Here is a 14,890-nt window from a genome sequence, read left to right as displayed (position 1 = left end):
CTGATGTGGTGGAGAAGACAAACCCAAAAATCAAAGGCCGTGTGTAATGCACTGTAGTGTGCACATGTGTGCATTGCATATGGAAAGTCAGCCTGGGAGGGAGGAACCTCCATCCTTCCTCTGGTAAAGCACACATCTGAGCTGGTTTGGAAGGATAAGAAGAAGTGAATGGGAGACGCATGAGTGTCTCCTGGGGACAGACAGATAAACTCCACATGCAGGAGTATGGAGGGCAAAAAGATTAGTAACAAGCAAAAGCAAGTGACTTTTTATGGAGAACAGAGTTGCAACAGTACCAGAACCTGGCATCTGGTGGTTCTTCCTGTCCAATATCCACACTTCTCTCTGAAGTCATCCCTTAAACCCCACTCTTTTCTCATTTTTGGTCCCTGTGGTCTGGGTGGGATGAACCCCATCCCAACTCTAGTTCCAAGAGTGGTCATAATGCCTGCAGTCATGACCTCACCGTGTTCCATGCACCTGGAGCCTGGATACAGTGATCACAGGCACCTCAGGAACAGCTCTCCAGCCCCAGGACTTCTGCCGGAACTGCTGGAAGTTAGAAGCTTTCTTCCTACTGAGGGGCAACCTTCTAGGTATCTGAAGATGTTGAAGACCATTTCCTGGAACCACAGCGGTAAGTGTCCAGAGGATGAGAAGACATAGCCGCTAGGAGAGTCTGAGAGTTCAGTATGATTGAAAGATTAAGTTCAAGAGAAGGGACAAGCTGCAAATCACAAGCTGGAGAGTTTTAGGTAAGAGTCATATCACAAAAGTCAGTAAGCATTTTAAAATGCTTAGCCTTTAACCGAAGAGTAATGGAAAGGCACTGACATGACCTATCACAAATGAGAAGATTTGAGTTCATATTATCTCTCTACAGTGATGGAGAATGGACTGGAAGCAGGCGGGGACAAGGACAGGAAACCCTTCTGGGGCTGGCTAGAGTGACTCTGTAAGAATAACCGTGAAGATAGAAAGAAGTAGATGGTTGCCAAAGATACCTGTGGAATACAAAGGTACCATATCAAACCATACATGGAGCTGAATCTCAGAAGCAAGCTCCGAGCTAGGGAGAGAGAGTTAGAAGCCTTCAGCAGAGACGATAATTTAAGCCTCAGGAGTGGATGAAATTTCCCAGAGAACGTGCATAACGAGAAGAGAACCTGGAACAGCAGGGGCCAACTTTTAGGATGTGTCAGACAAGGAGCCCAAGACTGAGAAGTGTTAGTCCAAACTGCACCATTTTGTAAGCTCCCTGCCATTTTTCAGACCTTGGTCAAAGTGAAACATTCCACGAGGGTTCGTTCGGACTGTGAGAATCCGCCGGCCCAATCGCCTGACTTTATCACATTCTGCTAAGAAAACGTCCAAAAAACATCACCATCACATTCTGCGGGAGCAAGGCCCAAACCGCCTCATCACGGGAACGTCTTATCAACATCTTCCCTGTCAGCAAGCCACACTGCTCAGACCCCTCCTGCCCATGCCAGTAAGCGGCCATGGGCACTGGCATTAAGCCGGCCCTCCACCTCCACAGGTTCATGCTGGACATAAATGTCTGCATTTGCTGTTGAGCTGCCCTCTCTCTCTCTCTCTCTCTCTCTCTCTCTCTCTGTGTGTGTGTGTGTGTGTGTGTGTGTGTGTGTGTGTGTCTTTAACCCTCGCCTTCCCTTTGAAACCTAATAAGAAGGAGGAGCCAGGAAGGCAGGGGGAAGCCAGAAACCCAACATGTTAAGAGCAGCCAAAGGAATAGTGTAGAACAATGATTCTCAAAGTGAGCTCCAGAAACTCGTGGAGCTCCCACGACCCTTGTAGGAGGTCCACACCAGCCAAAATGTCTCTATATGGGAACTAGGGTGTTATTTGTCGATTTCATTCTCATGATCACATGAATGCAGAAAGGAGGTTACCATAAAGGCTCCTGGAAAGCTGAGATTGCAATGACTGGAGAAAAACATCTGAAATTACTCCCTTTTAATTTTTAATAAATATCAACGTTTATAAGCAAAATTGCTTTCGCGGTGGAGTGGTTCTCAACCATGTAAGGTTAAACAGAACCTGTGATCACAGTGTGAGAAGCACAGCCATATGGAGCTTCACAGAGGGCATCTTAACGTCAAATGTTACTGAAGCCTCAAGGGAACTAACCAATCAGAAGCAGCCACCAACTTTAGTAACGGACTTGATTCTCTTGGTGAAAGCAGTTCAGTGTCGTGGTGGCAGAGACACAGCACAGTGGCTGAGAGTGTGCAGGAGCTGTGGACGTTGAATCATGTATGAAGGAACCACTCTTTCTGTGAGTATCCAAACCAACTCATGGTAGCACGAACGCATTTCCTCTTCTACTACCCTTGGTAGAAAAGGAATGGCTACCACCAAGGCCATTAACTGGACATTTCTGCATCACTGGGAGCTGAGTGCCACGAGGTCTTTAGTTCTATTCAGCCACCCCCTTTCCAAAGCCTAAACCTGAAGCGCCTCGGCAAATTGCCATTACGATGTTTGCCACACGGGTAGTCATGGCAACGGTAAGTCAGCCTGTGCTCTGTTTTCAGCCTTTTGTTGTTAACAGGTCAGTAAGGAGGGCAGGGAGGCTCTTCTGCAGAATCTTAAATGGGTTTGCTGAAGCAAAGTCCAAAACACAAGGACACATCTGAGTGATCCTGATGGCTTAAGCAAATTACCGTCCTCTGCGTTCACCCTTTGGACTTAATCTTTGACCAGGCCAAGGGTGGTTATGTGTGCAGAAAGGATGTAGCAGGCCTGAGGCTGCTGTCCTTAGAAAGATCTGCTTATAAGGTGGTCCTGTGCAGGCTCTCTGGAAACTTGGATTTTGTGAGAGTTTCCAGCATTTCCGAACTAAGAAGAGTGGTACGCTGTGATAAAACTCTCCGTACAAAAAACAGTTTATGCTGAACATTTGCTTTCTTTTTAGGAGTTTTGGATTTGGGTAATGATAGGCAGAAAGTATCTAGGCAACCAAGCCTCAGCAAAGAGCCTGGGTGCTGCATTTATTTATTTATTTCCCTCTCCTTTTCTTTCTTTCCCTTTTTTCCTTCCTTCCTTCCTTCCTTCCTTCCTTCCTTCCTTCCTTCCTTCCTTCCTTCCTCCCTCCCTCCCTCCCTCCCTCCCTCCCTCCCTCCCTCTCTCCCTCTTCTTTCTTTCTCTCTCTCTCTCTCTCTCTTTCTCTTCTTTCTTCGCAGAGTCTCACTCTATCACCCAGACTAGAGTCCCCTGGCACAATCTTGGCCCACTGCAACCTTCACCTCCCAGTTAAAGTGATTCTCCTGCCTCAGCCGCCCCAGTAGCTGGGATTACAGGCACGTGGCACCACGCCTACCTAATTTTTTTTTTTTTTCTTAGAGACAGGGTTTTGCCCTGTTGGCCCGGCTGGTCTCAAACTCCTGATCTCAGGTGATCCACCCGCCTTGGGTTCCCAAAATGCTAGGATTACAGGCGTGAGCCACTGCGCCTGGTCTAGTGATGCATTTCTAATGCGCTTCCTGGATAGACATTTCACGATGCTGTTACCATAGGATGCAAAAGCTGGCACCTCTGGTCGACCGCAGTGGGCGGGGATTCCTGGAAGCTTGTGCCCTGCATCTATAGACTTTGCTCTGTGAGCCTTTTCCCTTTGCTGATTTCGCTTTACATCTTTTGTCGTGATAATTCTCAGCTGCAAGGAAGCCTGTGTGCCGAATCCCTTGAGTTCTTACAGAGAGTAAGTGAATCTGGGGGTAGTTTTGGGGACCCTGCAACACAGTCCATCACCAAGTATAGGCCAATGCAAGAGTGACCTTCAGAACGTGTGCAGGAACTATGGAGGAGTATTTCTTACACTCAGTGGATTCTGTAAGGATAGGAGGACTGGGGATGTAAAAGCCATGCTGCCACCACCAGTGAGGAGCCCAGAGGTGCCAGGTGTCCAGTTCTGAAGCTGGGAGAGGAAAGCAACACCACGGGAACCACTGTGAAAGGACATTCCCGTACCTGCACAGCGCCCATTACATGAGGCGTTCGGAAAAACAGTCCACGGAAGCCCATGAAGTCTCATGCCTTAGGTTTAAAAAAAAAAAGTTTCTGGCCAGATGCGGTGGTTCATCTCTGTAATCCCAGCACTTTGGAGGCTGAGGGATGTGGAACACATTTGGTCAGGAGTTCAAGACCAGCCTGGCTAACATGGTGAAACCCCATCTCTACTTACAATAAAAAAATTAGTCAGAGGAGGCTGAGGCAGGTGAATTGCCTGAACCCAGGAGGCGGAGGTTGCAGTGAGGCGAGATCAAGCCATTGCACTCCAGCCTGGGTAACAAGAGAGAAACTCCGTCTCAAAAAAAAAAAAAAAAAAAAAGTCAGGCATGGTGGCACATGCCTGTAATCCCAGCTACTCAGGAGGCTGAGGCAGGGGAATCACTTGAACTTGGGAGACTGAGGTTGCAGTGGGCCGTGATCGTGCCGTTGCACTCTAGCCTCGGTGACAAAGGAAGACTCAGTCTCAAGAAAAAAATTAAACAAACAACAACAACAACAAAACCTCTACCTTCAGAGAGGGAAGGATACACCATGGAGCCTCAAATCCTTAAAAAGCAAGAAGAAAAGTGATGAACATATTTTGTAAAAATTGACCAACTACAGACAAGATAATGAAGACATCTGTCTTTCTTGAATTATTTTGTAAAGACTGGAATAGCTAAACAATAACTTTCCAGTGACAAAATGGGTTACATCACTAGTCCTACCATTCATTTCATACTTTTTATGTGGATATTTTGACACATACTTATTATAGCTTCTCCAGTTTTGCCAGAGATCCACTCAGTAACCCCACTCTGAATTCCTTCCTGTACCCAAAGACAGAAATGAAAGAACCTGGCTCATTAATTTGAAAAAGTAAACAAACCTATTCCTTTTCCTAGCTGAGTTTTCCATAAAATTCCTCAGTGGAATCTGTCCTCCATGCTATCCTACCCCAACAGCTAAGATTAAACTGGTAAGACCTGTCTCTTTCAAGGACACAGACAATCCTTGTTACAACATTCCACTTCCTTATCTCTGATGACTACACCAATCTTTATGGTAGAAAGCAGTTAAATGTCCTCAGCAATAATAAGAATGCATCTTATGGGACCATGTAAAGGTTACCAGTAGCTCCAATGTAATCAATATAAATTTGAATTGGGCCAGCAACTTATCACTCCTATATATGCATGTACACACACACACATGCACACACGTAAAGTCAATATTCACTATTGACAGATTCCATATTTGCAAATTTACCCCTCACTCACCCTTATTTTTAATCCCCAAATCAATACTCGTGGGACATCTAAAGTCTTTTTTGTACATGGACAGAGAAGTAAAAAATATGAATCATCCAACCTGAGGCCCAAAAAGGCAGTGCCCTCCACTCCTGTCCAGCTCTGTAAGCAAAGGTCCTTCTGCGGTCTACTCAGTTCCATGCTTTTCCTATTTTTGTGTGTTTTCAGAGTATCTTTGCTGTTTGAAACAGCCTGCAAATTTGGTACTGAAGTGCCGTGTAGTTAATTCCTAAGCACAGGGAAGTCGTTGTGTGCCTTATGGAGAAAATACGTGTGTTAGATAAACATTGCTCAGGTATGAGCTATGCAGTACTGTCAGCTGTGAATTCAATGTTATTATTCAATAATTTATATTAAGTAAGGTGTCTTTATACAGAAGTACACATAAAGTTATATACTGACCAGTTGATGAAAACTTTGTCAACAAAGACTAAGAGAAACCTATCTCTGCAGTTTCCCTAAAAGCAATGGTTCAGTATGTGTTAATTCATCAGAATATAACAGCTATGAATAATAGAAATTGTGCATATGATATATACACACATACACACACAAATAGACACACACGTTTGTGTGTGTGTGCAGATCGTCAGGGGGGATTAGAACTATCAATTTGAGAGAAGGAAATTAACCAAATTAAGAATGTTTCTTACTCTGATTTTTTTTTTCACAGAGAGATTGTGGAATGGAATGACTCTCTAGAGTTGCAGATTGAAGGTGTATTTTCATCTGACTTCGGTGATTGTGTGTCTAATCTCTGTGGGAATAAGGTGTGCTTGGGGTAGGGATGGGCAGAGGTAGAACTCGCCGAACCGCCCAGTCACATGGAGTTACATCTTATTTAAAACTCAGCCATTGCCACCCGCCTCAGGGAATCTCTGGCTTCAGTTTGAGTGTTCAGTGAAGCCTTACACAAGAAGGGCTCAATCTCTAAAGTCTACATCGAAGCTGAATCCACCCAGCATCAGATTATTCCTGAAAAGCCTCTTTAAATCGAAACCTCCCATAAAGATGGTGAAGCTCTGTATTGTGATATAGTTGGTATGGGTGGCTTTTCCTTGAGCACTGCGACAGATTTGTAAAACAGTTACACACACACACACACACACACACACACACACACACATCCCCCACAGAGCACCCTGTCTCTAAAGACAAGAATGACAAGAGAAAAATCTCAAAGAAAGGAATCAACAGAGTTGCTCTGAGACTCACATGGCTGGGCACAGACACACTGAGTGGGTGCACGGGCTGAGGTGTCTGGTTTTCCCCATTGGACACCATGGTGTCTACCACACTGGGATGGACGCATACACAGTGACTGTGGAAGCTAAATGTATACAGTCCTAAAGCAAGATCAGTTGTGTGGAGGAGAGGATAATTGTAAACTTCTTTATTTGTTGGCTGTTAAGTATTTGAATAAGAATATGAGAATGCCCAACATTTTAAGCAACCTGATGTGTAAGATGTCTTCTGGCTTGTCAATAAGAAAGTCCATGATAACAATGACTGTGGAAGCAAGGGCAAGAATGATAAAGGACTCAGCTTCCTGAGCACGTGTGATGTGCCAGACGCGAATATGTGAACTTCCAGTATGTGTAATGTGCCAGATGCGGATATGTGAGCTTCCTGAGCACGTGTGATGTGCCAGACGCGAATATGTGAACTTCCAGTATGTGTAATGTGCCAGATGCGGATATGTGAGCTTCCTGAGCACGTGTGATGTGCCAGACGCGAATATGTGAACTTCCAGTATGTGTAATGTGCCAGATGCGGATATGTGAGCTTCCTGAGCACGTGTGATGTGCCAGACGTGGATATGTGAGCTTCCTGAGCATGTGTGATGTGCCAAATGCAGATATGTGAATTTCCTGAGCACGTGTGATGTGCCAGACGCCGATATGTGAGCTTCCTGAGCACGTGTGACATGCTAGACGCGGGTATGCGGGCTTCCTGAGCACGTGTGACGTGCCAGACACGGATAGTGAGCTTCCTGAGCACGTGTGACGTGCCAGACGCAGGTATGCGAGCTTTCCATTTCTTACTTCACATACGTCTCACCACAATGCTGTCATGTAATCGATTACTGGCCCCATTTTACAGGCAAGAAAAATGAGATGCAGAGACAGGAAGCCACCCATCCCACAGCGCACAGCGAGGGCGTGGTGAAGGCAGAATTTACAGGTGGGCTTTCTGGTTCCAGGGCCTATGCTTTTAATAACTGCACTAAAACAAACATCGTGATGATGGCACCGTTTGCAGGAAGCATATCCTGATAATAAAGACAACAAAGGGGGAAGTGGAGTAAGAAATAAAAATAAAATTGTCAGACCCTCAACTCTGCTAAGAAACGTATGTAAATAGAAAGCTTTGGGAAGCCTGCTGCCACATTTATTGCAGCTTTTATGGCCTGGAGAACGCTGCCTACTGTATTATTTTCTATATAAATGATGCTTCATAGTTTGAGAGTTTTTCACCCTTTTGGAAATATAATTAAAGCTGTGGAGCCTATCCAGAGGAAGAAAACACGCACAACCACAACATTTCAGAAAAATAAATTAAGAGAAAATTGATGCCGTAATACATATCAGTGAACCGCTGGAATCTCAGCCTCCAGGGGAATTATTTCTGCTCTACAACTATTCATGATTTTTTCTTTCAGACCTCTATGGTAGGAACACCTTCATGGTCCCTTTATAGCTGGTGTGTTTTCTTCTCATGGCCAATGAGAAGCATGTAATAAATTGTTTCCTTTCTGCCAGGAAACTCTGAGTTAAAGCTTTACTTCCCTCTCAGGAACTATCAAAGAGGCATAAGCCCTACACCCTGGTCCAACATTTCCCTTGGATTTGATTCCCTTTCGACCATTTTAGCCCTATTTTACATGTGTTACATCTATTTCTCTGTGCTGTCACATGTATTATCAAATGCTATTTCGGATGTCAACCATGAGCTAAAGTACATCTTGGAATTATTAGAGAAACAGAGGGATATGATTATATAAAGTAACACATACAAATGCAATGCTGATTTTTTTTCCTTAAGAAGTTTTTGACAATTGCGTGGAAGGAATCTGCTTTTCACTGAAGTTTCAATGTTTTCAGATCCTTTAATACCAGCTGTGAAACTTACTTACTAGGATGAATTATAGAAAGTTTTACCACTTTCCTCTGACTCATTTATTCTCGTTGTAAATATGAGAATTAAAACTCTTCCCCATTCTTGCTTTCTGAAGGATTCTATACAAACAGTTGAGGTCCTATTTAGTAAACTACTAGAAACATGGGGAAGTGAACTAAGGAGATATGAACTATGAAATGATCTGTTTTAAGAAAATATATGGGAAAATCAGGTCTATGTTTCTGACAATCAAATGTATAATATATACATATATATATAAACAAATGCATATACATATGCATATGTGTATATGTGTGGGGGTGTGTGGCTTTTCTCATCACCTCTATTATCACACTCATTCTAGTCCATATTAAAGAAGATCATTTCCTGTTCTCTCCACCATGGCCCCCTGGTCCAAGCCACCATCTGCGTGCACCTGATGCCCGCATAACCTCAGCTGACCTTTCCTATGTCTCTTCTTTTTCCTTTTGAGCCCAGTCTCCTCACTCGCAGCAGCGGAGCGAGTCTATTAAAAAGTGAAACAGAGAGAGGCAGCAAAAAGAACACAAAACAAACAAATAAAAAAGTGAAACAATGTCTGTCACTTCTTGGCTCAAAACTCTCCAATAGTTTCCTGATGGGTTAGAAGAAAATGTAAGTTCTTGTCATGGGGTACTATGTAGGTTTAGGTTCAGCTGTAAGTCACAGGGGGAAAAAATACACACACATATGTACACACACACACATACACACACATATGTACACACACACACACATGCCTTAAACAAAACACAAATTATTATCTCTCTTGTGCGCACAAAGTCCAGAAGCCATGAGCCAAGGCTGGGGGCAGCACAGCTGCAGTAGAGACCCAGGCTTCATTTCTCTTTCTGTCCACTGTGCAGTTTGCATTTCCAGGGAACACCTCATGGTCCAAAATAGCTGCTATTGTGCCTGTTGTTACTAATGGTTCATTTTTCAGCCATAACATAGGGACAAAGAAAGGCAACTTCCTCCACTGAACTTCACTTCCTGGAATGTATAGGGACCACCCTCCTTTAACTATTAAATCGTAGAACCTAGCTGTGCCAGGTGGTGGGCGCCTGTAATCCCAGCCACTTGGGAGGCTGAGGCAGGAGAACCCCTTGAGTCCAGAAGGTGGAGGTTGCAGGGAGCTGAGATTGCACCACTGCACTTCAGCCTGGTTGACAGAGCAAGAGTCCATCTTAAATAAATAAATCTTAGAACCTGGTCACAGAGCCACACCCTGCTGTAGAAGAGGCCGGCAAAGGCAGTCCTTATTCTGGATGCTCAAGTGCCCAGGTAAACATCAGGACTTTTGCTCTTGAGGAAGAGACGGGAGAGTGGATGCCGGGGTCCAGCTCCAACCTGGGACATGCATGGCCTGCCTGGACCACATGGTCAGGACTCTGCCCACCTCCCTGATGCATCCCCCACCCTTTCCCACCCTCACTCTGCTCCAGCCACATGGCCGTCTCACCTCTGTTCTTCCTTTCACGCACCCAGCTAATTCCAGCCTCTGGGCTTTTGTGCTAGCTGTTCCCTTGCCTGGACAGCTCCTCCCCAAGTATTCTCTGGCCTCTTCCCTCACTTCACCCAAGTATCTGCTCCGAAGTAAACCTCCTGGGGGAGATTTCTCTGCTCACTTGGTCACCAGTAGTAGCCCCTGTCACTCTGTCTCCTCGCCCAGCTTTATTCTGCACCCTGACACTGGAGATCTGTTCTGCCATTTCAAAAAGGAAAAAAAGACAAGATATCTGCTACCCACCCTCATCTCTGCCTCACTGGACGCCTTGAAAGAAAATGGCAGTATTTAAAAAACAGTATGGCTCCTGAGGGAACCTGAAAACTCAAAGAGAGTGGATATCCCAGAATTTCAAGCTGCAGATGACTTTTGAAAAGCAAAAACTTATTTTCTCGCCGAAAATTGGCAGTATATCCTTCCTAGTGATTTAGGCAGGAGGCAGCTGGAGAACACATGTTTAGAAGGTCTGTGTGTTAGTGGGCTAAGGTAGAGCTCTCCGCGTTAGACCTGAGAAGACCCTGGACTGCAAGGTAAGTTTAACCAACAGGTGATCTCGCTGCTGCGCTCAGAGCCCAACCTTGCGCACCCTTAGCTCAGGCGCGTGCGGGCAGCAGGCAAACGACATTCTCCTAGAGCTCCGGCCCTCAGGTGCCCTGGAGCCCAGAACAGAGGCGCAGCCGCCTTCTCAGCCTTAGGTGAGACTTGGCTCGCTATCCACGCAGCCACGCGTGGTGCCAGTAACCAGAAGGGCTCGTGGGTCGCTCTTCCGGACCTGGAAGCCTCCGCCTCTGCTACTCATGTGGGTCGGCTTGATTCTACCCGGGCCCCACGTGTGCATGATAAGAGCAGTGGTTAACAGCTGGTAAGTTTTTCATGTACTTCAGGCGCTGTGTTCTGTGCCTAAGGCACCCACTAAATTCCCTCTGAGACGGAGTAATCCCCGCTGTAGAGATGCGGGAGTGAGGTGAAAGGCCTTCTGGAGAGCCCAGTTCTGTTCTACACTCTTGTACCCACTCCCCAAACACCTCCCAACCCCTCCTAGCCATCCTCAAACCACATCGGACTGGATCTCAGGTATCTGTCGAGAGGATCCCACATTTCTGCCCACCTGGGGTGCCCTGCGAGCTTCTCTGTGAACACCTGCTCCCCCGTGGGCACAGCCTTGCTCTCAGGACCACTGGGTGGAAGGGAAACTGGCGCGGACCGCCCCTCCCTGGGATCTCCCCAATCTTTGTTTAACTGAACTGTAGTGAGGGAGGCATGGAACCCCATGGTTGGGAAAAAGAAGTGAAAAGAACCGGGCTTCCCATTCTCACAGACCCGCCAAGTCCTGGGGAGGAGGAAAGCAACGGACAGGACCCCTCAGCCACCTCCCCTTGACGCCGCATCTGCACGTGGTCCACGGAAGGTCCAGGTAGGAGATACCGTCCGTGGAGCCTAGCGTGGTCCGCCTTTCCAGAGCCCCCGCCGATCCCCGAATAAACCCCACGTTCAGCGTGTCCCCTCACCCCGCACCCAGAGAGGCCGCGCCACAGACGCCCTCTCCGCCCGGCCTCACCTGTGCAGGGAAAGGCGCAAAGCACCAGGCCCAGCGCGCCGCACCTGCCGGGGCAGCGTCCTCCCAGCGCATCGGGTCCCTGGTGCCCGCGGTCGTTGGTGCCAGGCGGGCTGAGTCCCCTCGGGTCCTCTTCGTCGCCGCTCCAGCTCCCGCGGCCGCCCGCGCTGGAGACCTCACAACTTTTCTGAACCGCCGCCTCCAGCTTCCGCCCTTCCCGGGCTCCAGGACAGTCCCCTGTGCTCCACCATCTGCACCGTCGCCGCCCGGATCCAGCGCCCGAGACCGTCCTGGGCGCAGGAGGAGCGAGCGCGGGCGGCGGGGAGGGGAAACCGCGCCGGGGCTGCTGCAGGCGGGCCCGGGGACCGAGAGGAGATGGGGCCGTTCTCGCGCGGGGCTGGAACTGTCTGTCCGCTTGGACCCGCTCCTCTGGCGCGGAAACTCCGCCTTCACAGACTCCCGCAGACTCTGGCCGGGAACCCGGGACGCCGAGAGGGGCCCAGCCCTTCCCCACCTCCCTCCTGGCCGGGGCTCTGGGCAGGTGGTCTGCGCTCCTCTTCCTCTCTAAACGGCGGGTCATATTTGCGGATGCCAGGGGAACTCGTGCCTTCCGAAATTAAAAATCCCATCCAGTGGATTCGGAATCGCCTTCCTGACACACCGAGAGGGAAAAAAAAGCAGCGTGCACGACGGTGTGAACCAGGGGATGTACACGCCTATATATAAACGGACGTGTACCTGCATTTATAAATATGCAGGGAAAGACTCGAACATGCGAAAACACACCAGACACTAATCACGGAATAAAGGGGAATCGTTCACGGTTTACCATTATTTACTTATTGAATTTTTAACACAATGAGCCCGTGCTAACGATTTAGGTGGAAGAGCCCCCCTTCTCCCCGCAGAACTGTTCCCGCAATGACAGGTTTTTAAGTTGGTTTCGTTTGGGCTTTGCACAATGGAGCAGGAGAAATACAAACCTTCCGTTTTCCCCCAGCCTTTCCCGCTGATTTGCACCCAGTGCCCTATCTCTTCTTTCATGAAAGTTGCCTCTGCCAGATTATTTCTGTTCTGACCTGATCTGCAGCGGATAGGAGTTAGAACCTGGCCACTCTCCTGACCCTGCCTCTAATGAATGAGCAGCACTCAGACCCCAGCCTCATCCCCCACCCCCACCCCAAAACCCAGGGCAGCACCCTCTGTGTCTGCTACCCCTGGAGGCAAGGCCCAGTCCCCCACGCACACCTAGGGCTGGCTCAGTGCAACCTCAGAAGGGAAGGCTGATTGCTAGCCAAGTGTCACAGCAGTCTCCCTCATTGTGGCACCCCAGGGAGTCCTGAGCCAGGAAGGCATTTCAAAAGAAAATAGGAATAAATCCTGTGATTAAATGACAATGAAAGAGATAGATGCTAGCAATGAAGAATCAATCTTTGTCTCCAAATTTGGGCACATGAAAATAACGCTCAACAGGACTAAGAGAAGAGGGTTGGGCTTGGACAACCCTCTCATCCTGGGAGTGTGCCCCTGATACGACACATTGCAGAGTTCTAGTCCCAGGCTGGGCTTGATGCCAGCCCATTGGTTTTCTTAGTTAGCTCCATTTGCTTGCAGTGGGGAGAAGACAGCTGTGATAAGATCTCAGCGAAGCCAAGGTGAGGTAGGAATAGCACTGGGTAGTCATAAGATGGAAAAACCCAAACAACAGCTGAAAGGAGAACTACACAAAGAAACCCGGGACAGCTGAAAACCCCAAAGAGGGAGTGAAAACAGCCAAAACCCCAGTCAGGGTGACAGGTCTGTGACTCTTCTGGGCAAACCCAATTAGGGGAGAAAGAGGGCACCAATGGGAGGGGTCCCTAAAATCACCTCTGCATTAGTCTGATCTCACACTGCTAATGAAGACTTTTCTGAAGCTGGGTAATTTATAAAGAAAAGCTGTTTAATGGATGCACAGTTCTACGTGGCTGGGGAGGCCTCACAATCATGGTGAAAGGCAAGGAGGACTAAAGCCACTTCTTACATGGTGGCAGGCAAGAGTGTGTGTGCAGGGGAACGCCTCTTTATAAAACCATCAGATCTTGTGAGACTTATTCACTACCAGGAGAACAGTGTGGGGAAACTGCCCCTATGATTCAATTATGTCCACCTGGCCCCACCCTTGACGTGTGGGGATTATTACAATTCAAGGTGAGATTTGGGTGGGGACACAGCCAAACCATATCATCCTTTTGTTCTGGAACATCTAATGATTGTTCAACTCCCTAATTAAAGAAACACTCATTAAATCTGAATGCTAGGTGGTCCCAGGAGAAGTTGGAAAATATGAAGCAGCAATTTCACATAACTGCAGGAAAGGAGCTGTCAGAATTAGCAACAAGGACAAAGACAAGCCTGGGCTGATAAGACCCCAACAAACAGAGTGGGGGACAAAGCTGGTTGAGACCAGCTGGATCTGACATGGTAATGGACTTGAACTTGACTTATGCCCTACCCTAGACCTAAGTGTACACTCATTACCATCCAAAATTGCAGGCCCACATGCACTGTGACATATTTAGTATAAAAATGGGTGGTATCCCAATTCTAAGAAGTCTGTACATTTTTTTAAGAAAAATCTCATGATTATTCTATCCCCTAATTAGAAGAGCCCATAAAATTATGAGCCAAAACTCTGCTGTGCTCTTCTCATTCTCCCGAGCATGCCTGCACTTCTCTCTTACATGTGTACTTTGCTTTACAGTAAAAGGTTCTTGCCTTTTGCTTTGCTCTGATTTATCCTCAAATTCTTTCTCGCTATGATGTCAAGAACCTGGACACTGCTGGGACTAGGGTCTCACTGGCATCCAGAGACCCTCCTGAGCCCTCTGGCAACAAAAGGGTAGTTGCAAAATGTGAGTTTCAATAGGTCTGCATAGAAAAAAAGATACTGCTGAGAATTTCCCAAGACTCCTTTGACTTGTGTACCCTAGACATGACCTTGGGAAGTAGTTGCAGTTATAAAACAGATGCAGACTGTCTGGTCTTCCTAAAGCAGCAGAGATATGTCATTTTCTCTCTTTCCTTCCCTCCCTTTCTCTGACACACACACACCCACACACACACACACACACACAACACAGACACACACACTCACCTAAATGTTGCTCTCCTCCTCAGTCCACTGAGAAATAAAACATAGGCCATTATTTCCAACTGATGGATTAGGACCTCACTCACCCTTCCTTCCTCCTAGAAGAGAATATGGACAACGAAGCTGTCAAGTTGTGCCCAGAGTCCCCAGCTCTCCGTCTGTGTTTACTTGCTGGTTATCACTTGGTCTGAGTCAAAAGGCGGAGAAGCCAT

At 47.3% G+C, this 14,890-nt stretch overlaps 1 protein-coding gene and 1 long non-coding RNA gene across 14 annotated transcripts in view; one reads left to right on the top strand and one right to left on the bottom strand.

Annotated features, from left to right (window-relative positions):
* Window positions 1–12,224, bottom strand: part of LOC108593251 (LINE-1 retrotransposable element ORF2 protein) — a 49,809-nt gene extending 37,585 nt beyond the window's left edge. For 6 of the 12 annotated variants that reach the window (XM_078338139.1, XM_035258165.3, XM_078338140.1 and 3 more), the window contains exon 1: window positions 11,549–12,224. In XM_078338139.1, the coding sequence (XP_078194265.1) occupies window positions 11,549–12,125 (577 nt within the window). In that variant the 5' untranslated portion in view covers window positions 12,126–12,224. The remainder of the gene's footprint in view (window positions 1–11,548) is intronic. The other 6 variants (XM_078338138.1, XM_054239106.2, XM_078338136.1 and 3 more) reach the window with 1 other exon arrangement.
* On the top strand, window positions 496–8,701 carry LOC118144389 (uncharacterized). 2 transcript variants are annotated; one of them, XR_004729188.3, is made up of 3 exons: window positions 496–637; window positions 5,998–6,094; window positions 7,428–8,701. It is a non-coding gene; the product is annotated as an uncharacterized LOC118144389 (long non-coding RNA). The 2 variants fall into 2 exon arrangements; XR_004729187.3 differs by having other exon boundaries at window positions 5,998–7,345.
* Window positions 12,225–14,890: the final 2,666 nt, after the last annotated feature.

This window comes from Callithrix jacchus, chromosome 9 (assembly GCF_049354715.1).
Source record: "Callithrix jacchus isolate 240 chromosome 9, calJac240_pri, whole genome shotgun sequence".
Lineage (NCBI taxonomy): Eukaryota > Metazoa > Chordata > Mammalia > Primates > Cebidae > Callithrix > Callithrix jacchus.
Note: the sequence above shows the minus strand (reverse complement) of the source record. Positions and strands in the feature narration are given on the sequence as shown.